Source organism: Leguminivora glycinivorella, chromosome 6, assembly GCF_023078275.1.
Source record: "Leguminivora glycinivorella isolate SPB_JAAS2020 chromosome 6, LegGlyc_1.1, whole genome shotgun sequence".
Taxonomy (NCBI): domain Eukaryota; kingdom Metazoa; phylum Arthropoda; class Insecta; order Lepidoptera; family Tortricidae; genus Leguminivora; species Leguminivora glycinivorella.
Genome location: NC_062976.1, coordinates 22,980,709 through 23,005,118, shown reverse-complemented (window position 1 = coordinate 23,005,118; position 24,410 = coordinate 22,980,709). Strand labels below are relative to the sequence as shown.

Here is a 24,410-nt window from a genome sequence, read left to right as displayed (position 1 = left end):
AGACTGATAATGAAGTTCAAAATAAATAAAAATTAAAAGTAAAAAGTAGGTACAAAACCTTGCTAGCTGTAAAAACCTACTTCATTTTATTCCCTTATAATATACAATTTATACTATTGATATTTATTTCTAACATGTCCCTGATGAGTACGAGTAGGTAAATAATTGTACTATCGAACACAGAAACTAAATGACTTAAGTCAAATGGTAATAAGTGTAATAACTCCGTAAATTCGAGTGCATGCGTCTGAGACAAGCTCTATCTATAGCAAACCAGTTTAAATGTAGAAAAACAACAAGGGACGGATAAAGCTTACCATAACTCAATGAAAACAGGTTTGAAAAACCCTATCGCGATAGGGTTTCGGAGTTAACTTAGTTAGTAGTTATGGTAACCTCATTGTAACAGATTCAATAAGCTTACCTTTTTAAAAGGTTACCTTTAAAAAAGCTTGCCATTTTATTTGGTAAGCAAATTGATTGGGTAAGCAAATTGATGAAGTTAAGCCTAAAAAGGGGTTTTCCGGTCCCTGACGTTTTTTTCTATCGCTTGATAGCCCAAATTTCATTTAATATTGAAATTGTAAATAGAAGCGTATTTCGTTATTATTGATATCATTCAAACTATTCTTAATATCACTAAAGTCTATACCGTATTTAAAATATCTCCCTTCATGCCGTACAAACAAATGACAAGCCAAAAAATGAGCTTCTTTAGCTTCTTTTTCATTTAAAATACTTTTTATAATAGTAACAACAAACCTCTCTTTGCTGTAATCAAATGATGTATAATCAATATAATCTTTTAAATATTCCATTAACTGTTCCCTATATATTTCTTTTATGCTTTGAAAATATCTTGATTGTAGTTCTTCATAATCACGCGCAAGTAATCTTCCGAAAATATTTCCGAACATTTCAATACCCTTGTCAAGGTTTTCAAGATCTTTAGTAAAGTATTCAGCTTTCTGACTAATACAAATTTGAGATACTTTATAAAAAGCATTGTTAAATGTAATTTGACGTAAACATCAAACCACTTATCGATAGTAAAGAGACTGTGCAACCAAGTAAGAATTCTTTCAAAAACAGGCATGCAAGAGACATACTTGATATCAAAAAATACCTTGTTGTATTTCAACGATTGTAAAAATGTCTCCAAAAATAAACATTTCGAATTGTCATCGCATATATTCCAAAACTCTTCAAGTCGTTTCAAAAATAATTCTAAACTCTTCATTTTTATATTTTGTGAGTCTTCAGAATCACTAAGCAGTATGTATTTTGTGATAAGTCGAATATATAAACATGATTGTTGTCTATAGGAACATTCGCAATTCAATAATTTTTTATCTTGTATTAATGTGTTTACAAGATTACAGAAAAATGATTCATTTACATCGTAACATATATTTTCTATATCGAAAAGTACATTTAGTGATAGCTTGTTATGCAAAGGACTTTCATCATCATCTAGTTTTCTAAAAGCTTGGTATACAAGAACACAATATTCGGATTTAATTGAGGATGGCACAAATTTAATATTTTTGAGATTGTCACAAAGTCTGGGACGCTTAGTAAGATCCAGTTTAGTAATAAGAGATTTTACAGTATTCCAGATCTCAAAAAGTTCATTGTCAAATTTTACAACTTTTAAATAACGTAAAAACATTTTAAGAGCTACGCCTGGCCTTAACTCTACCAATGCTTTATATGCAGAGATTTTAATATCATCATCATCTGTCAAACATAGTGCCAATCGAATAGTACGTCCCCATGTTAAAAGTTCCTTGACCATATCGTTTAGCTGGTTTCGAGGACTACTATAAACTAAGTTAGCTATTGCTTTTGCTGCTGCTGGTCGCCAACCGATGTCTCTTAAATCAACTCTTGGTCTGGTGTTATGAGCGTTTGCTCTTAATGCAGCCGCTAAACGTCTTTCTGCTGATTTTTCTGGGGCAGTATCTAAAGTTTTGAGTACCTTAATGAAATCTCGTCCAAGGAACAGACTCAAAGGCTTTGCGAGGCAGGCATGTGGCCTTGTTTCAGCTAAGCGTTTAAAAAAATCATGAAACTGTTCTGCTAGTCCTCCAGGTTCAGCAAAATATATCAGTAATTTTCTTAAAAAATCGTATAACCAGAAAATATTTCCATTTCGTCATCTTCTAGTAGCCTATCACTATTATTAACATGAATTACTGATATATCATGTCGTAAGGCGTTCGTGTATGATGCATTACCATGAATGAAATGAAAATTCTCCTTGAAGAATTGTTTACGAGCCACGCGGGCATTGTACAAACGGGTGAGTAGGTATTCAGAAGAATCTCGATCTTCTTGGACAGCTGTTGCTATAGTTTCTATAACACCAGAAAACTTGTTATAAGGAATATGATACGCATCAAGTATAATTAATAATTGCTCTAAAATCGACTGTTTTCCAGATCCCGTTTTTGAAATAGCTGAGTCGAGTAGTAACTTAGGTAGACGAGCTCTAAGTAACCTGCGTTCTACAGTACTTAATGAATACTCAGTAAAGTATGTAAAGTTATCAAAGAATAATCTTGTAGCAACTGGATCGAATTCACGATCGCTGAGAAGATTTCGCAAGATAACCGCGTGCAACCCTTCAGTGCAATTAATTTCTGAGGGGTTTCCATCCAAACCCATACCGTGTGCCCATTGCAGCAGGTTATCCCAAAGATCATCAGGTAAACGCCAGACAAAGGCACGTTTAACAAGACTTCGGATAATAGCTGCTCGAAAGTGCACAGGCTCATTTCTATACTGTGATAGTAGCCCAAACAAGGTTCGAAGACTATTTTCGTTCCCACCAGACTTGCTGACTAGCACTAGCATCATGAACTCACGGTTTTGGAGATTACTCTCCGCTTTAAGACGTTTACGAAGTTCGGACAAAGTTGCTTCGAAACCCATAAAACGAAAATGATCGAATAATTCATCTAGTAGCGTTCGGCGTGCACAAATCTTAATATTTTCACATAGTTTTCCTTTCTTTTTTTTAATTAGTCGTTTTGTGACTTTCTTCTTTGTATATGAATACATTTTGTCCTTAAAAAGGCTGTAGCCATTAATTTCTTTCATAACTGGTGAATTAGGAGGGGTATACGGCCACTCTTTAAGTTTTTCTCCAATAGTTTTATCAACAAACACAAGGTTTTTAAACGCCACTCTTTCATTTTTGTCCAGCCTTTTGATCAAAGGTTCTACATTTTGATAAGTAAACCAGTTTCCCAAGAAATCCGCTCTTGCTAATTTTAGAACAACTTCTTTTACTTCCTTAGGGCTCAAATACTTGGCTATAGTATGAATGTCTAGTAACCACGCTGTGTACAATTCCGATTTAGAAAAGAATCTATGTCTGTGATGAACCATTATGTGCTTTGTAAGGTCCGGCCCAAAATTGTTAAACTTCTGAACATTGAAGTATTTTTCTACAACATAGAAAAATGTTTCAGGGTCTGATTTCAAGATATATTTAAGATTAGAAAAGAATGACTGCTCATCGTCAAGGTAATGTTTTAAGAAATTTTGGTTTTGTTCAAAATTTTCGTAAAATATTCCAATTAATTGTGGGCATCTTTCACTAAGTACTTTCAAATTACGTGCATCTGTTTTGTCTATGATATTTTTAAACTCTTCGAGTATATACTTATTGGAGCAATGCCAAAGAAATTTGATTGCTATTTTAAACTGTTTTTCCTTGTAATACGTGTAAAAATCTTTGCATCTGTCCGGATCACGTAAGTGTTGTTGTATCCAATGCTGCATTTTATGAACGGCAGTTGACGTCATTTGTGGAAACAGCTCATTCTCCAAATAGTTCGCATTTATTTTATCTTTGTATTCAGGGTCCAATATCCATGTGCATTTTAAAGCTTTTGAAACAAATAACATGTCGGGATCTTTTAGATTTTTGATTATGTAATCAATGTTTCTTTGCTTTGAAGCTATAGCGATCTTGAATAGTCTGTCCACAAGTGAGGCTTCAGGAAGGTCTTGTATGGACTCAAATGACACTGATGTTTGGAAAGCATTCTTGACCAATGAATTTAGATGAAGATGCCGCTCTCCCAGATTGTTTCCTGATAATTGTACCGGAATGAAATGCGCCATCTGTAAAAGTTTATTTTTAATTATACGTATTGACTTATTGCATGGCATTTAAATTTAACTTATTAAATAATCCTTACAAAATCCTTACAAAATTTTAATATTTATGATGGGTATTATAATATTTTATGCCACCCTACGTTATTTACGATTAATGTAATTTTCGATTTATTGCAATTACAAAGAGTATTAAAACAAATTACAACAAATTACAACTTCTTTCGTAACAAACAACATTCAACCTAAATAAAAAATACATAATGATCAAAGCTTTCAGAGCCAATAATTAAGTAAAAAAGCCAAAATATTTAAGAAGATTTCATCATAGATAGAATTCAACACTAGGGACACCCTACTTGATACTTAACACGAAAAATAATAATATAATATAGGTTTCTTACCTTTTAAAATGACTCCTAAACCTGCAATCCAAAAACGCACTAAACATCACAAATTATTATTTCTTTCTAAAAATACGACTGCTCAGTGCAAAAATCACGCATGACTGGATTATATGCGGCGGAGTGACTCAGACCGGCTCAAGGTCGATAGTGTTTATTTGTCGTTCTTATGATTATTTGTCAATTCTGATACAAAAACTTGTTATAAACGATACGACTGATAAGGAGCACCAACGGACTAAGCACTTTAATTGTGAGATGTCGTGATTTGCTAGGTATATCACACTAGTGTGGGTTGCCATGACCACACACTAATTATTATTGTTATCACGCTCGTAATAGATGTTATTACATGCCTGAATACTGATACTTAGGGCCCATTTAGACGGTACGAGAACACGCATACGAGTTTTATTACATTGCGGTATTTGATGGCTGTACAAAATTGTATGTAACCTCAAAAGCCCGCAATGTAACTAAAATCGCATGCGAGTTCGCACGCCGTCTAAATCAGGCCTTATTGAGCTGTTTTAGTGTGTACCTGGGTGGGCCCTTCCACGACCTGAGGATCGACTTTTGAATTTCGAACGCACGAATTCGCCGTTCGAAAATCTGTGGAAAACGACGTAAAAAAAATGCTATTTTTGAAAAAGGCAGCGATTTTAAAACTATTGACAACGACCAACTCGTTTTCGATTCTGAGTAGAATTTAAATCGCTAGTAGTGGATGTATTATTGAACGAATTCCACGAAATCGAATGGCTGAGATTCAAAAATCGGCCCCTGGTCAAAAATTACAAAATATCAATACGTTTATTTTAAAATTTTAAAATTACTTTGCGAGTACGATGAAAAACATTGTGTATATCATGGGCGGATGAATGATTACGAATGAGAGGTCGTTTCCACTTTCCGCCCATAATACACAATGTACTGACTAATCATTTTCGAGAAATGGCCCCTGCTCTAAATAAATAACCAGCCAGTACCAATATCTCAAAAGCAAGTGCCGGCAGTATATTTCTAGTAAACACGTAGTACGGTCAGCGATAAGTTATTGAACAAATGTACTTGGCATTAACTTTGAAACTGGGCCAATTCCAGAAAAGTTTATAGACGTTATATAGAGCATTTTAGTCTTTATACGGCCAGTTATACACTAGATTTATATTGACCGGGACATAGACCGTGATCACCTGTTCGATTTTTGGGAACTCACCACGGAACACACCGTCATCATGATGCATGAAACTCCGTTGAAATATCGGGAGCTCGACAAAAATCAAAAAGGTAATCACGGTCTATATCACGCTAAGTAGATACGTTTGCTTGAATGGTATATATGACATCTGTGGAACAACCGTAATCATGATGAATAACCGTAAATCATTCAAAACTCAGTTATACACTGTTAATAATAATATATTTTGTAATCCTCAGTTGTAATTTTTTTTCTTTTGTTTATAGGGACGAAAAAAAAAATCGTTTCGAGCGATCCCCGTCAGGAAATACATCGAATCATACCATACCGAAGAATAAAATAATCTAAAATAAAAATAAACTTAAAAAGAAACTGTTTGTAGCTCAATAGTTCAGGTTGATTTTATTGCTGGTGATGCCCGAAATAAATAAAATATAAAAAAATAAAATATTATAATATTATCAAAAATTAAGTAATTAATCATCAAGCGGACGCAAAAGGTCGTCAATTTATGCCTTCCCTTGCAACGTAGCAATGCCAAGAAAAATAGAAGCAGAGTTGCCCAAAAATTGTTTTTTTTTTTAATTAACTAACCTTGCTGATAATTTGATAAACACAGTCCCATTATCTACCCCAATATTAAAAACTCCCCTTTTTATTATCGATTCATAATCGAATCCATTACGAACCAATACTCACACGGTTTGTCTTTACGCCCCACGTTTAAAATACGCTTCCGCTTTTATTGTGTCCTTTACCGTGGCGTCCAAATTTGTCTAATTTAACCTCCGATTGCATAATAATACGAGCGAAAGGACGCGACTTTATGAATGACACAATATATAATAATTGTTGTTTGTATGTCTGTCAATGTGTCTAGAACACGCAAACCTTGTTGTTTTAGAGGGGCCCTTTATTGGAAAGGAAACGATAATAATAAATTGCATTTTTTTATAGTTATGCATTAATGTGGGTGGTGGAACTAAATGCACTGTGCGACAATTATAGGTGATTCACACATACTCGTATTGCTATCTAAGCCGATTTTTATTTTGCTGTCAAGTGCTGCTTTGCTATCGCTCTTGCGTACTGGCGCGACAGAGCCAGACTATATTTCTGCAGCGTTTCGGTGGCGTTTCGCGTCGCAGAAATGCCATTCGGCTACGGCACCTGAAGATCTGAGCGAGCATTCGTTCATTCATGCACCGATAAAGGTATGGAAGTGAAGTGTTTTCATCTTCGCTCAAAATTCTTCGAACGAATTAATGCTCGCTCAGAACTGCGTTCGTAGCCAAATGCACAATCGCTCACGATAATATCTGTTTGGTAGCTACATATCTCTATCGCTCTTGCGTATTGGCGCGACAGAGCAAAACTGCATTTCTGTCGGCGTCTGGCGTCGACGATTGCCATTCGGCTACGGCAGCTGTTCACAACACTATTGAAAAGCAACTTCAGATCGAGAAAAAATATGATGGACGAAGTTTTTTGATTTCAGTAATTATCAAAAAAAGCCCTTAACTAAATTTAGATTACAAAATTTACGAAAAAGTTTACCTAATTTTCCGCTCCCAGTTTCCTCGCGGCCTAAAATTAGGTTTTGAAGCTAAACCACAAACATCATTAAACCTATTTATTAAAACAAACATACGTACAAACTTAATCAGTCCTAATAAAGCCAAGGTTCTTATAGAGCAGGAGCTCCCAGCGCGCGAGCTTGGCAATCGGCGCGTCGCCGGCGACAGACTTGCTCCTCTTGTACTTCCTGAAGAACTGCCTGTCGATCTTGATGCGCTGGTCTGAGTTGTCTCTTGACCCTGAACGCAGAAAAAAACAGTCAATATGAAATAAAATCCATACTAATATTATAAATGGGAAAGTGTGTGTGTCTGTTTGTTTGTCCGTCTTTCACGGCAAAACGGAGCGACGAATTGACGTAATTTTTTAAGTGGAGATAGTTGAAGGGATGGGGAGTGACATAGGCTACTTTTTGTCTCTTTCTAACGCGAGCGAAGCCGCGGGCAAAAAGCTAGTAATAAATAAAAGAAAGCTGAACGTGAAGTACTGCCTAAATTAGAGGATAATCACCCGAAAATAGATAAAACCAAGAACCTAAAAGAAGATCTGTTAGCACGTTTGTTACATTGTAGTTACGAACGTTTGTATCACAATTTTTTCTGATGTAAGTAGGTTTTTTTTTTAGAACACAAACAGTCACATAAACAAATGAGTTGGTGTACTACAATGTAGGTACTAAGTAATTTGGATAAAAAAAGACCTGGAGGTTCATTACTGAATATAAAGATTGTTATTATTATTATTAGCCCACATTGTCCCACTGCTGGGCAAAGGCCTCCCTCTTACTCTTCCACGTATCCCTATCCTCGAAAGTCTCCCACCAGTGTGTCTCAAAGGCCTCGAGTTCGTCCCGCCATCTTTGACGTGGTCTACCCCTTGGCCTTGTAATTTGTGGCAACCAACGGGTGGCTGTTTATGCCCACAGGTCATCCGGCATCCGGCAAACGTGTCCTGCCCAATTCCATTTGAGCTTGGCGGCAGTGTTAGCTACGTCTGTAATCCCAGTTTTGGAGCGTAGTATTGTATTTTTAATGCGATCGATTAACTTCACGTTCAGAATACTACGCTCCATGGCTCGCTGACAAACCTTGAGTTTGGATTTTTGAATTTTTGTCAAAGACCAAGTCTGTGCTCCGTAGGTAAGGATGGGGAAAATACACATGTCCATGAGTTTTCTTTTAAGTGATATGGGTAGGTTTCCTTTCATATGTTCCTTCATGGACCAAAAGCTCCTCCAGGCATTCTCGGTCCGTCTTGCGACTTCTTTGTCTTGCCGTTCCTGGAAGGAGACTATTTGGCCCAGGTAAATATACTCATGGACATATCCTACTCTCCCTCCATCCACTTCTACACTTATTTGTTTCCTATTGGTCATGAGCTTAGTCTTTGACATATTCATTGTTAATCCAACCTCAAGGCTTGCCCTGCTTAGGTCTTGTAGCATGATGCGGAGCTCAGTAGCTGATGATAAGAACAGAACAATGTCGTCGGCGTTAATATACTAACAAAAATATATTAGGTATGTAAGCTAATAGGTAGGTTTTATCATATAATTTGCAGAATCATGAGATCAAGGTTGTCTTTAGGACAGCAATTGTTGTTTTGCGACTTCGGGGTTGGTTTTATCATAAGATTCGTGTATTTTAGTGAGACCTAAACCTCCTCCTTCAGGATATGGACCAAAACAAATCTTTAAATATAATTAAAATTATAAGAGAAACACACAGTGTGCTTACATTGTTATGATGATCGACTAATGAAGACTATTTTTTATCCAATTCTGCGAATCATAAGGCCACTGATTTCATCAAAATCGGAAGTATTGTCTTGTGATATATATTTTTTATGGGATAGGAGGCAAACGAGCAAACAGGTCGCCTGATGGTAAGCGCTCACCGCCGCCCATGGACACCCGAAACACCAGAGGTGTTGGAGGTGCGTTGCCGGCCTTTAAGATAGTTGGGACCCGTTGACCAGAATAACCTTGTAAATCATCATTTCAATGATCACCTGCTACTTTCCCTGTAGCCGGTTCGCTAGTGGTAGTGGCAACTCTCGGATAAAAGAGCCACCTTTTCGAGCCGAGACCGTCGCTCTTCAAAATCTCTTCGATATGGTCTTGCCTCTTCTTTGTTTCGAGGTACTTTGATGTACTTTTCTTGGTTCTGTTGCTGGCTGGAAATAATGTCTTGATTAAATTCTGACAGCCTACTTTTTTATTAGAAAAAGAGCCCATTACATGACAATCTACAACTCATATTACAAGCGGTAGTCCCCACCCAATTCCTTTTATCAAAAAGGGAGTTTCACTTCTAAATCTTGTAATACAAGTTGTAAATTGTTACGCAATGGGCCCCTGGTGTGCAAATCAATTATTTATAATTCGTCAGCTCTTTGACGGCTTTTTTTCTACTGACAAAGTGGCCAGAATAAGTAACCATCTCTTTTTATAATTTGGCCCATAAGTGTTCGATTCGTCAACAGTCAAACTACTGCTGCAGAAAGGACATACCCCTATATTATATGTATTTTCAGTGACACTACGTCGACAGGTGGAGCACTTTCAGCGAAACGGTTATGTTAGGTATAATAGCTCAGTTAGAATAGTTAGGCATCTTCAAGAAATAACAACATTTTCATTTCACAAGTTATGAAAATTTTAACTCACGTGTCAAATACAAAACTCGGAATGCATCCAAAAAGCTCGGGTCCCTGAAATTCAGTTCCCGCCGAAGACTCCGAGAGCGTGTCGACTGAGATCTCGAACGAGATCTTGACACCGAGCGAGATCTCGAGCGGGACCGGGATCTCGACCGAGATTTGGATCGAGATCTGGATCGGCTAGCGCTTCGAGACCGTCTCTCTCGACGAATGGTGCGGTGTTTTGGTGAGCTTAAAATAAACAAGGAATTTATTAGTAAAGTTTATATTACTAGGTTTGTTCCAAATTCCGAGTTAAAGTCTTAAACGAAAAATCTAAAACTGTTTTGGCTATTTAACCCTATATTCGGTCATAAATACTAGTAAAACAGTTCAACATAATGAAGGCAAAAGTGTAGGTACATACTGTAGTATTTCCCTAATTAACACTTTAACAGTAACTTAACGTTACTGTCTGCAACATACATGTGACGAACGTATGTGAATAAAATAGAATGTAAGCAATAATTTACTATATAAGGTATAATAGTTTTACTTGTCTCTCTCTCTCCTGTATTGATTATCGACAATATAAGACATCATCTCAATACGCTAGTAAGTTGAAAATGAAAACCGGTGTAGGTACAATTGAAAACTGCCGGGCGTACGCACTTTTCTTGAAGATTTCTAAATGGCCTTATTCGCCTAAACTGCCGCGAGCGACAGTTCATTCTACAGCTTTAAAAATCTACCTTGCAAGATCTCTGCTGTTCATCGGCTGCATGCTGTAATAGTCCACGTTATCCCCATGACCTTGATCTGATGGCATCATGGGGTAATGCCCGTACGGAGACCCGTACGCGTCCATTTTTGAACAAAAAACTGTTTCTATTTTGATGACAACAAATTTTGATGGTGGGTGACACTGTCAAATTTTGTTTTCTGAAATGTAAAGAGCGTGAAGGCCAAATGTCTGCGGTAAAGAGATTTGAAATAGTTTTAAATAAGCTTCATAAAGACACGATGATGATAATCAAGAATATTATATACCATGGATTTTGCGTGCCGACCAATGAGTTGAAGCCAGGTTCATTCACCTTTACTCCTATGTTCTATCTCTTTCCGACACTGTGATGTATTGCCAGATTAGTTACTAAAAAAAACGTATAAAACATTCTTCAATCAAATTGACTTACTTTTCTTTGTATTATACGAAAAAAAACTCAATCAAAAACCTTATTTCTCCGGTATTTACCTCCTGCGTACTATGGGAACACTAATAATAAAAAAATATGCCCGATATGTCAGAATTGTCAAAAGTCATTCACCGATTCAGATATTTATTTTGCGAAATAAACGTTTTTCGACGATTTACTTAAGTTCTGCGCTATGTATTGCATAGTGAACCATTGTGGAAGTAAATGGAAACCGAAATCCGACGTAAAATTTCACAAGTAAGTACTTATTTTACCAAAATGTTCATAAACCTCGCTGGCAATTTTCTGCTATTTTGCTTGTAATCTTGGTTAGTTCTTATCATTATATTGTTTTCATTGTCTCAAATTATATCAAAATTCCCACGAATAGGTTTAGAACGATAAATATGACCTTTAAAGAAAAATAATGCTATGTGTGGTTTTACAACTAGGGTGACCAATCTTTTTTCTTGCATGGTATTTACTCTTATTGAATGGAGCTAAATCTATCAACTTGGTACGGTTTCTATGTTCATAGTTCATATCACAGTATAATAATACCAACTTTATTGTTTATGTCTTTACAATTAACATGAATAATATTAAACTTTTCAGTGTTCCAAAAGATGAAGGAAGGAGGCAGCGTTGGCTGTCGATTGTACCGATAAAAGGAAATGTTTCAGAGCGTTCGACAATTTGCAGATTTGCACTTTAAGCCTGAAGATTATGACACAGAAAGAAATTTTAAAAATCGGTCCAGTAACGACGGAGATATCGTGGCATAAACATTAAATTGAGATACATATATATATATATATACATGCGAAGAGAATTGAAATACGTACGAATTGAGAACCACCTTCCTTGAGATTTGGGGCGGCGCTTAAAAATAAAGATACTGTTTTAAAACGTCCTAGTATTTCATTATTTCCCCATTGACAAATACTTCCCTTATATTTTTGTGGCTATTCCCACTAGTTACCACCAAGTTTTTACCTGTCCTAACTACTGGGATTTTCCCCACATTGTTAATTACCACACCGGGGGTTGATAGCTACTGGGATTAGTTTTCCCAGTAGTTACTACCAAAATATTATTGTGATAGTTTAAAGTGACTGAAACATTTTTTAATAAATACAGGTGTCAGTAAAAGAAAAGTTATATTTTAAGCCTCGTGTTGCAACACTCACCACGCTCTTATTCTGGAACGGTTCTGAAAAAAAAATCCCAGTAGTTTACCACTGGTAAAAACTGTACCGTATTTTGTGGCGTAAGGCAAAGTAACTGCAGAGTGGTATAGAAATGGACCTTATTGGCGGTTGACAAATTAGTAAGGTGCATTAGAGTAATTCCGAATGACAGAAATGTTCAGATAATTCCGAAAGGGGAATCTTGATATGACGGAAATAATGGTGATTTCTATGCGACTTTCCTAATTAGACGACTTTCGGAATTGCCCTAATGTACCTTACTTTTTGAGTTTGTGAGGATGGATGTTCACTTTCGTGATAAAACGATTGATCGGATTTGAATTTAATAAGTTACAAAATTAATCAGTCGTATAAACGTAATACGTCAAATTCCGCGGGATATCCCTAATGTATGCTTAATCATGGACACCCTAAAGAAAGAGATGCAAGACCGGCGTGACGTAATTCAAGGTCAAATTTTCTGGCTTCAACGTAATGTTCGGCACGCAATATCCATGGTATATAATATTCTTGATGATAATCAATATCATTATAGTCTGTGCTGAAATACTTAGAAGTCACAAGATTGTTCAAAATGGTCCATAAATCGTAACTCTTGATGCTTTCGGAACAGACTCTAAAAAAAGTAAAGAAAACGGGACGAGACTACAATGTTGCAACTTTTTAATTTCTGCAATTTGTTTTCCGCTACAGCTATGAGCTCGTAAATATCTTCAGCAAAATATGTTTGCATAATGAATCATTTTGATACCAGTAAATTAACCAAAACACCGATAGTCAATTTTAATACAAGTCCCCAATATAAATCACATTATAACAATATTATCGATAAGATTAACGACAAAAACTTCGAATCGAGTTCGAAAAAACTCGAATTAATTCTCCGATTGCAAAAAGAACAATTAAAAAGTAAAGATAAATTAGGAATCGATTACTGCCTAATGGTTGCCCCCATTAGAGGACTTTGAAAGGAGAATTTTTTGCCTTTAAAGTTTAAGGGGAAAACTCGGATATAGAAGTGTGATACAATAGTTGACTGGAAGAGACATGAAAAAAATACTACCATTTGTTACGCTTTAAATAAATATTGAGTCATTTGAAACAGGGTAAATGCGGACATACGCTGATTTGAGCATCATTAAACGCGTGCGAATACTGGATTTGTGGATTTCATCTAACGCTGTGGCTTGCGTGGACGACGGTCGCGCGATGGTGCGACGCATACGAAATCAAACCTTATCGATATGGAAGTATGAGACGCGACGGCGACGGTCGCGCGACCGTCGCCCACGCAAGACACGGCGTAAGACTACGATGGCGATATAGTGTCAGCGTCGCGGATGGAATCCACAAATCCACTACTCGCAAGCGTCAAATAAGCAATATAACGCTCAATTACGTCATTTTTCTTTTTATTGATGATTCGGTTTTATTGGCACAGGATAAGTTAAACATGAAAGTTCAGAAGTGTGGACATTTGCGACATCGGCAGTAATAGTCGCAGTGGTAGCAATACTCAATCCGGGGATCTCATCGCCGATGTGGTATGCCGAATAACCAGCACGAGAAGCATGGTCGCGCGATAGACGATAAAATATCAGGCCGTCCCTATGGCACTTACAAATAGTGCGATAGGGACGGCCTGCTATTTTATCACTTATCGCGCGACCATAATTGCCTACCTGGACTCATTTTTAATTGGTTGGGTAGAAGTAGCACTAAAGAGAGAAGAATGGTAAGGGGGAGATGGGGGGGGGGGCTTTGCTCAGCAGTGGGACACAGTAGACTCTGATGAATGTGCAGTAGTCTGAAACTCATCGGTTTTTAATTATTTTAGACCGTCTTTTTAAGCATACATACATACATACAATCATGCCTGTATCCCATAAAGGGGTAGGCAGAGCACATGAACTACTCAAGTTTCAGTGCCACTCTTGGCAAAAAGAAGAAAACTAAAATTGTGACATTGACAGGTTGCCAGCCTCTCGCCTACGCCACAATTTTAACCCATATCCCACAGTCGGCTTCTACGACACCCACGGGAAGAAAGGGGGTATAGTGAAATTCTAAACCCGACACCACACGGGCTCCTTTTTAAATATGTATGTGATAAAATTACTTTCTCGTAAGTTCTGGTTACATCCAGCTTCTTTAGCTCCGTCACGCGAACGCTCGCCCGTTCCTAACTTTGCTTTGAGTGGTCCATTCTTCACTTCTCCTTAATATTCCCCGAGTTAGCGCTAAGCATGCTTTGGTGCTGTGTTTTAAAGTTGCTGCTTAATATTCACACGCTACTTTTTAGTTGTAGACCTGTTACATTTTAGATTCGATAAGCTTTGTTCTAAAATTACAGGGCTGGCAGCTCTCTCCGTTCGGAATACATCAAATTCTGAAAACAATACGTGTAGCAAGGACCATATCACTACTTTAAAAAAATCTCGTATCTTACGCTGTTCCTCAAAGTTAAAACGCAGTAAGTCAGAAGATACAAGTTTTTTTAAAAGTAGTGACGATATAATACAGGACAGACAAGGCCCATACGAAAAAGCGTAGGGTAAACTCGCCTCATTCGGTGAAACAACCAAAAATCGTCTTTCGGAAGAGTGCTTCAAAGCTTGTATCACCGAATAGGCTACTTGACCATTTTTAAAAGACTTATATGATTAAGCACTGTCCAATTAACCGAAATAAAATATTACCATATTTTATTATGAAACAGTAAAAAATATTTTTTAATGTATACTTTTAAGAAATCAGGCGAAAACAACACAGCCATGTTAATCTATAGATTATCTGGGCATCAGGACATTCTACTCGAAAACAACATTTTCTGACTTTTTAGGGTTCCATAGTCAACTAGGAACCCTTATAGTTTCGCCATGTCTGTCTGTCCGTCCGTCCGTCCGTCCGTACGCGGATAATCACAGTGACCGTTAGCACTAGAAATCTGAAATTTAGTACCAATATGTATATCAATAACGCCGACAAAGTGGTAAAATAAAAAGTGGAAAAAAATCTTTTGTTAGGGTACCCCCCTACATGTAAAGTGGGGACTGATTTTTTTTTTTCATTCCAACCCCAACATGTGATACATTGTTGGATAAAGACTTTCTAGGAAAATTATTTTGAACTTGGTAGGTTCAGTAGTTTTTGAAAAAAATACGTAAAACTACGGAACCCTACACTGAGCGTGGCCCGACACGCTCTTGGCCGGTTTTTAAGTATGAAGGCATAAAGTTCAATATGTCAGTGATTGTTTTGACATGCCGTAAGGTTCAAATTCGATGACGTCACTACATCGCTGACAGCGTTTTCGGTGGCCAAAATAAATAAAAAATTACACACATTTTTAATCGAAAATACGTAGTCATCATACACTTTTAATACCCAAAATCTTTTATGTCAAAAATTTTTTATGTCAAATACTACACAAGACAATCATTTATTGTGCTAAATTCGATATGAGTCTAATAGCCGAGGTATTTCCCGATGAACTACAGTATGGGGTTCTTCAAAAAAGGAGTGTACAACTTTCTAATGGGTCGGCATCGCGCATGTGACACCCCTTGTGTTGCAGGCGTCCATAGTTTATGGTGACCGCTTTCCATCAGGCGGACCGTATACCTGTTTGCCACCGACGTGGTATAAAAAAAAGGAATACTGTAATAAACGCCCGAATCTAAAATACCATACATCTACACCAACCAAAACTACTCCAAACGAAACTTTCAGCTGCAGCTTTCAGGTGGGTACTTTTAAAAATTGAAAATTCTCGCTAATTAACTGAAAATATAACCTGTCAAAGGCAAGTTATTCGTTACTTAACTACTTGTATAATTTAACTGAAATTAATCTATGAGCATGAAGCATAGTTCAATTACTTTATGGTTCATTATTGTTTCACTTATCTGATGTTATATCGTATGAGTATTATTCATAGTGAAATGGCAAATTTCACTATGAATAATACTCATACGCCATATTCACCACCCCCTTTCTTCCCGTGGGTGTCGTAGAAGGCGACTGTGGGATATGGGTTAAATTGTGGCGTAGGCGAGAGGCTGGCAAGCTGTCACTGCAATGTCACAATTTCGTTTTCTGTCAACCCTTTATTTGCCTAGAGTGGCACTGAAACTTGAGTAGTTTCATGTGCGCTGCCTACCCCTTCATGGGATACAGGCGTGATTGTATGTATGAATATATAATATATTATACTCGTACAGTTGATATAGAAAACCTGTATGCATTTTTAACTTCATGACAAAAGATTAAGATACAAAATTGTATACTTACATGGATTTGAAGTTCACTGTATTATACGCTAGGCTACACTTTCAGGCCCCGTAGCCGAATGGCATTTCTGCGACGCGAAACGCCACCGAAACGCCGCAGAAATGTAGTCTGGTTCTGTCGCGCCAATACACAAGAGCGATAGAGATAGATAGCTACGAAAGAGATATTATCGTGAGCGTTTCGTGAGCGTTGGTGCATTCGCACACAGTACAGGGGCACAATTCGACACGGCGAATTCGACGTTTCACGTTGACTCTCCGTTGATAGTGGATTGGACCACGGGTTGCCGAATACGTTCACAGTTTGACCAAAAAGAGTTGGAATTAAAAAGTGGCAACATCGTAGTGTCGTCCCATTTTCTGACACAAGTGATGACAATACAATGTTGCCACTTTATAATTTCAATTTTTTTTTGGTCACACTGTACGCGAATAGCGGGAACCTAATTTAAAATGTCTAATTCCGAACTATTTTATTGGCTCAAAATAAATATAAGTATCATACCATCCCATACATAAAAATGCGACCGCCTAGGTACAGCAAAAAAATGGGGATTATTTTTTTTGCGTCCGCCAGTTCACCATTTATACAGACTAGGTACACTAAATTCTTCAAGTTTAATAAGCTCTTTAAAAACTACTCCACAAGTCAAAGGTATCGCCATCATTAAAAATCCGTATTCGGATCGGAATCACGCGGACATCAAACGCAATAACGCGGCGCGAATCGAAAGTTCTCCATTCGAGTGGCAAACTCGGCGTTGTTCCAACCACCTATTTAATCAGGCGAGTCGATTTCTACAGGATCTGTGCGTTTTAGGTATTGTGCGTCCGCTTCCACACACCCTTTAACTTTATCATCATAATATTGTCTAACAAGAACACCAAGGGTAGTTTGCCAAGACTAGTCATGTCGTCTCCGTCTTAGAAAAATTTAACATGAAAATGTTTTCGTTTTTGGTGGAATCATTCCATTGTTAGGGATAAAAACCGACCAAGAGCGTATCGGGCCACGCTCAGTGTAGAGATCCGTAGTTATCCGTATTTTTTTTCAAAAACGGTTCAACCTATCAAGTACAAAACAATTTTCCTAGAAAGTCTTATAAAGTTCTACTTCTCTGATTTTTTTCATACTTTTAAACATATGGTTCAAAAGTTAGAGGGGGGGGACACACTTTTTTTTTACTTTAGGCGCGAATATTAATTTTATCAAAAAACGATTTTAATAAACCCCTATTCATTTTAAAATATCCATCCAACAATATATCACACGTTGGGGTTGAAAAAAAAAATCAATCCCCACTTTACATGTACCCAAACAAAACATTTTTTCCACTTTTTATTTTAAATACCATTCGGCGTGATTGATATACATACTGGTAGCAAATTTCAGCTTTGTAGTGCTAACGGTCACTGAGATTATCCGCGGACGGACGGACAGACATGGCCAAACTAAGGGTTCCTAGTTGACTACGGAACCCTAAAAAATACCGGTTCTAAAAACAACTCGACTCACTCTCGCTACCCCCATCATTACGAACACCAGACAAACTGAACGAAACTGAGACGCACTTTGGACAATCTTCGAGTGTTTTCGAGCCCAGTACTTTGTGCCGAGTTAAAAGGGCCCTTTCCTACCTCCTACTGTTTAAAAAGGACGTAAGCGACGTAAGAATTGGCAACAATTTATAACCTTTTAAAATTGAGTTTTGCGGTGCGAATGGATGGGATGGGGAAAAATTGAGATTTTTTTTCAAGTGGTTTGGTGGATAAAGATTTCGTAGGATCTGGTGTTTTGAATATTTCTATATTTATATATATATATATATATATATATGACCATATAAAGTGACTCTAGTGGGTTGTTAGCTGCAGACCTCGTGACCTGCAGACGCGATGAGGTAAGAAAAAAAAGTGAAAAACACAGTTCGGTATGTCACTCAAGGACTATTAGTTCCTAATGTTATACCAAGGATTGTTTATATAGGATCTTACATACTTCATAGTCTTCATACTAAGAACCGTACCTCGATTTATTAGCGCCACCTATTAAATACTATCATAACTACACTGATTATGTCTACAGATTTTTTTTTTTTTCAAAATGTGTATTGACGTGATATCATGATTTTAAAATAAAGAAATATGTCATTTGTTCTTATAAAAAAATACGCATAATTATTTGGGGAAAATTTGATTTTCGCCACTTTCAGGCTGCGAACAGCGCCATCTAGTTTTAAGCCTAAAAGGCCCATACATTTCAGGGGTACGCTTTTTTGTATGGGCTTTATCAGTCCAGTATTAAATCGTTCTTGGTTATACCATCAATATATTAACAAAAAAAAAAACATTCTTTTACACCCACTTTGCTAGCGGTTTAGTCAACTATTGTCTAGTGGGCGTTTTCCAAATTAAATCCCGAATATCGAATTTCACCAGATCCTGACGTCACGAGCTGATTCGATCCCGACGATAAAAAAATGTGTCCCAAATTTTCTTACAAAATTCAGAATCAATGCGACGCTGATAAAGGTGCGACCACACCGCTGCTTAAAAAACGGTGACGGTACGGAATCGCAGTGACGCATCGTATCCATACCGTTTTTACCGCATGCTCCACAGACCGCTGCTCAAAATACGCAGACGGTACGGAAACGCATTGGCTTACGTATGGGGCACGTCGTGCGTTTCCGTACCGTCGTCGTTTTTTGAGCAGCGGTGTGGCGTGCATGCGGTAAAACGGCACGGATAAGATGCGTCACTGCGATTCCGTACCGTCGCCGTTTTTTGAGCAGCGGTGTGGTCGCACCTTAAATTCATACTAAAATCGTGACGTAAAAGGAAAAAAAAATTAGGACACATTTTTTTATCGTACTTAATACATAGATAAATACCCCTACACTTGGCCTGGGTATCCAATATCCATGAATGTGTACCAATATACATATTACCACAGAATATATAATAGTACAAGTACAGAAGGCTCACTCCTTTGATATTCACAAAATGCCGCCATTCTAAATTCTTACCTACATTAACATACGGACCGCACGCGAGCAGCCGACATTGAATTCTATTGCGCCGCGTGAAGGTCGTCACCAGTGAACGGGCCGCGAACTCGCGGCCGCCGGCATGTACTTGTAGCGCGGCGATAGAAACGCGGAGTGAGCCGCCCCTGATATTACCACAATACCACCTTCACATAAAATCCGTTCTAATACCATCGCCCAATCCGCATCCGACAATAGCCAACAATAGACAACAACAGACATCGCAACACAATACGACGCGGATCCGACACGACCCATGTCACCCACAAGAATCGGACCCCTATTCTGCGACAACCTATTCAGATATTTGTATTTTTTTTACCACCGCGGAACCACACTTCGGACACTGCCCATCAAATGTGTAGCTTAACTTCAAACCTGGGTAAATCCATTCAGCTTTAAGGTTTTTTTTTTTATGGGATAGGAGGCAAACGAGCAGACAGGTCGCCTGATGGTAAGGTTGAATATATAAAAATATAATATTATCTGAAAGATAATCAACCTTACAGCAGAATGGATTTAACCAGTTTTGAAGTTAAGCTACACAAATATCGTATATGAAAGAGGCGCGTTCCTAACACACTGTCTAAGCTCGTGTAGGTGAACGCGTACTATGCTTGTATGAGTGAAATATGTCATGTCGACTGTTCGCGTTTTTGACAGGTGGTAAATGTGAGGTAACCGAGAGGGGGTGGGCTGCACTTTCAGCGGTGAGCGGCAGTGGCCATATACGACAGTGGCTCTTTATTATAGTACCTACTCAAAAAGCAAAATCAAAATCAAAATAATTTATTCAGAAAGTATCCACAGGGGATTATTTAAACGTCAAATATTGTACAGTATTTAGAAAAGGCTTAAAATTGATTGTTCAATTGATACTATTATAAACTAATTCTAAGTTCTAACTAAATTAACTCTATACATCATTAATTAGAGATGTTGCCAAGGTCTCTAAATGTCCCCGAATTACAACCAAGAACTACACTAAATATAAAAAGTACAAATACAAAAAAAAATTCTAAAATTACTTTAGAGGTGCAAATGACTCTAAATGTCACAACTAAAGATAAAATGTATATCTACTTAATCTAATTCTCCTTAGAGATGTATATGGTCTCCATGAGTCAAAATCATACTCTTTATTATAATACTGTGGCGAAACAGAAAGAAAGCATACTCGCACGAACTACTTGATGGTTGCTGATAGTATCCAAAGAGGATTATTGTCAAAGTAAAATAGTCATAGTGCGTAGACTGCCATCTTATGACAGAGGATCGAAACTTTTGAACCTCATATTTGACAATTTGGCCCAAATCCTTAACATAAGCAAGAACGATTTAATACTGGACCGACAAAGCCCATACAAAAAAGCGTACCCCTGAAATGTATGGGCCTTTTAGGCTTAAAACAAGATGGCGCTGTTCTCAGCCAGCTCAGCTTTGGAAGTGGCCAAAATTATATTTTCCTCAAATAGTTTTTCGTGTTTTTATTTTTTATAAGAACAAATGATATATTTGTGTATTGACGTAATCATTAATTATGATTTTAAAATGTGTATTGATTTTGAAAAAAAAAATGAAATTTGTAGGCATCATCATTGCAGTGTAGTTATGATAGTATTTAATAGGTGGCGCTAAAAAATTCGTAGTATGAAGTATGTTAATCCTATATATAATTATGATCTTTGACATAATTATGTGTGATTATCGTCATCTAGCTGAGAATCAACCAAAGGTGTAGATCTGTAAGGTGATGTTCAATGAAACAACGACATGTAGTCGGAAGTGTTCTTTATTGTCTACGTCTCACTCGCACATTCATACTTTATACATATGTTGCCTCTTTCATTCTACCTGGGTTATTACCTATCTAACGGTCGTATTATGGTTCGATCCGAATATCGACTTTTGCCCTTACAGATCCATCTAGTTGATCGTGTATTTTTCTTGGTAGGAGGTATACGTTTTACCTTAAACTTTACGGATAAATGTTATAATATTTATTGTCTCTAATGCCTGCAACTACGGAATACCTGATTGTCCAACGAAAAACAAAAGAGTAGAGCTGATGGTTAATTTTATGTTCATTTTGACAAGTCTTCAAACACAGGGGGTCATTTTAAACTAACGCCGTGGCTTGCGTGTGCGACGGTCGCGCGATGGTCGCGCGACGGCGATGCGACGCATACGAAATCAAATCTTATCGATATGGAAGTATGACGCCGCGGCTTGCGTGGTAGACGGTCGCGCGATGGTCGCGCGACGGCGATGCGACGCATACGAAATCAAACCTTATCGATATGGAAGTCAAGACACGGCGTGAGACGCGACGGCGACGGTCGCGCGACGGTCGCGCGACCGTCGCCCACGCAAGACACGGCATAAGATGCGATTAATTCCCATTTTATATTAATAAAATGTTAGCTACCAACATTTTTTGCATTTCTTCATACATTCGTTGTATCAAATTTTAATAAGTTTCAGCGGTGCGAAAATAGAATTTCCGCCATCTTGACAAATTCTACGTCTGGCGTCTTTTGTATTTTTTTCTTCCGTCACTTATAGCATAACTCAGTCTAAAATGATCCGTAAATCCATGTACATAAATGTTGCGATGAAATTCGTTGGCCGCAACTATATGTTGGTGTTTTAGTGTCATGCATACCTTAGTTGCAAAGGTTTTTTGTTGTTTAAAGATTTATGGTTTGAGCTTTCTACCTATAAATAAATACTTTTTTTTTTTTCATCATAATAATGTGTATTTTTCATTTTCTTTTGGTATAACTCGAAAGTGTAACAATAGATATTTAATATTTTTCATTATATCCACGAAAAAGCTAGCATGCCTAAGTATCTATGCATTGTATATCCGTTTGAAACTCTCGGGTCTTTCGAGCCCGGTCATTTATAAGGCGTGCGTGGGGATATAGATCCAACACGTAGAGGCCGTTTGGAGAGCTTTGATGTCATGCAGAATATTATTATGTAGCTGTGTGATAAGAAAATCTATCGACGATGTCTCAAAAAGCGCCGACGACAAAGAACGCAATATCGGATACTCAATATGTATAAGATTTGTGAACATTATAGGGTGCTTACAAATTATAAAGTTTGGGTCAAAGAGGATCGAGTAATACTCGTATAGAGAATTAAGTAAAATGTCTAGTCACACGGCACAGACAGCCATATTAAAAGATTAAAACTTTTGAAACTTTGTTGCGACAACTTGAGTTATATTGTTAACTTGACATGTTTAAAATATGTCAAATATTAGCCGAAACAAAAGCCACCCAATTGTCTAGTACCATCTAGTCGACAGTGTATGTTTCTTAAGAGTTCCGACGAGGTACGTATTTTTTAGACTTTATTTTGTATATACGGAGTTACATATATTTAAAGTCACACACAGATCGAACGCTATTAATAAACATTACTTTACCTTTCTTCCAACGTTTCGACCAGGTTGCACTGGCCGTGGTCGCGGAAGACTGACGTCCCAGCAAAGTGTCACCGGAAATCTAACACAACACAACTACCCGATATTAGTTTATATAAATGTTCGGGGTAGACAAATCAATTTAATCTACCCGCTTTTAGTTAATGTTTATTAAGAGGTAAAATAATGTTAATTAATCGCGTTCGACCTGTGTGTGGTTTTAAATTAGTTTTTTTTCCCCTCTCAATTCGCTCAAAGGTTGACTGGAAGAGATCCCTTATAGGGATAAGTTCCCATGTGTACAAAGTGCGAGAACTTAAAGTGTTACGGAGTTACATATGTCTTTGCATGTGTTCATCTTTATATAGAATGAGCTACTTTTTTTTCCTAAACCAAGACGTCAGAAGCAATTCGGTCATAATTAATCATATCGCGTTCTTATTATTATCATTCAGCTCCAGAGATGTTTCTATTTTCTAATGAGGAAAACAATTTGTTTGGTCACGAGAGAAATTAATTCTGTCTTGGATGACAGGGGAATTAACGGACACGTGGATAGGAAAATGTAATTACGTTAATATTATATTTATTTATAATAAGTAAATATAAATAGTAATGGACTTCTTACACAGACTGTCTGAATCATGATGTCTGATGGATGATCAAGAAGGCGTGAGTTGTGTGCACTCAGACAACGTTATATCATCATCCTCCTTGCGTTATCCCGGCATTTTCCGCGGCTCATGGGAGCCTGGGGTCCGCTTTGACAACTAATAAAACTAAGGCACTAGTTTTTACGAAAGCGACTGCCATCTGACCTTCCAACCCGAAGGGTAAACTAGACCTTACTGGAATTATTTCGGTTTCCTCACGATGTTTTCCTTCACCGAAAAGCGACTGGCCAATATCAAATGACATTTCGCACATAAATTCCTAAAAAAACATTGGTGCGAGCCGGGGTTCGAACCTCCGACCTCCGGAACGAAAGTCGCACGTACTTGCCGCGAAGCTACTCAGACAACGTTATTTAAAGGGTGAAATAAAAATGCCCGTCCAAAATTTGCATAGTGACTTTTGAAGTCATAATGAACATATTTTATTATGGGACCAATGCTCAAATCTTGAAAAAATATATTTGGCTGTTCCGTAGAAATTAGCGACATCACGATAATTGAAATGTATGAAAGAAGGGTGCGCCAAAGTTCATATAAAATTGGTACATAGATTATTGGTAGTCCGAAAATGTTTCTCATACAATTTTACATTATAAT

The 24,410-nt window shown here is 37.4% G+C and overlaps 2 protein-coding genes across 2 annotated transcripts; both read right to left on the bottom strand.

Moving 5' to 3' along the window:
* Positions 1-555: 555 nt before the first annotated feature.
* On the bottom strand, positions 556-4,667 carry LOC125227390. Its single transcript, XM_048131698.1, has 2 exons — positions 4,536-4,667; positions 556-4,137 (listed from the first exon to the last, which is right to left on the bottom strand). Exon 2 carries the CDS (start codon positions 4,135-4,137, stop codon positions 2,122-2,124), a length of 2,016 nt encoding a protein of 671 aa, XP_047987655.1. The 5' UTR covers positions 4,536-4,667; the 3' UTR covers positions 556-2,121.
* Positions 4,668-7,395: 2,728 nt separating this feature from the next.
* On the bottom strand, positions 7,396-10,822 carry LOC125227070 (serine/arginine-rich splicing factor 4-like). The gene is made up of 4 exons (XM_048131262.1): positions 10,707-10,822; positions 9,983-10,206; positions 9,325-9,489; positions 7,396-7,553 (listed from the first exon to the last, which is right to left on the bottom strand). Exons 1-4 carry the CDS (start codon positions 10,820-10,822, stop codon positions 7,396-7,398), a joined length of 663 nt encoding a protein of 220 aa, XP_047987219.1.
* Between the last annotated feature and the right edge of the window lie 13,588 nt (positions 10,823-24,410).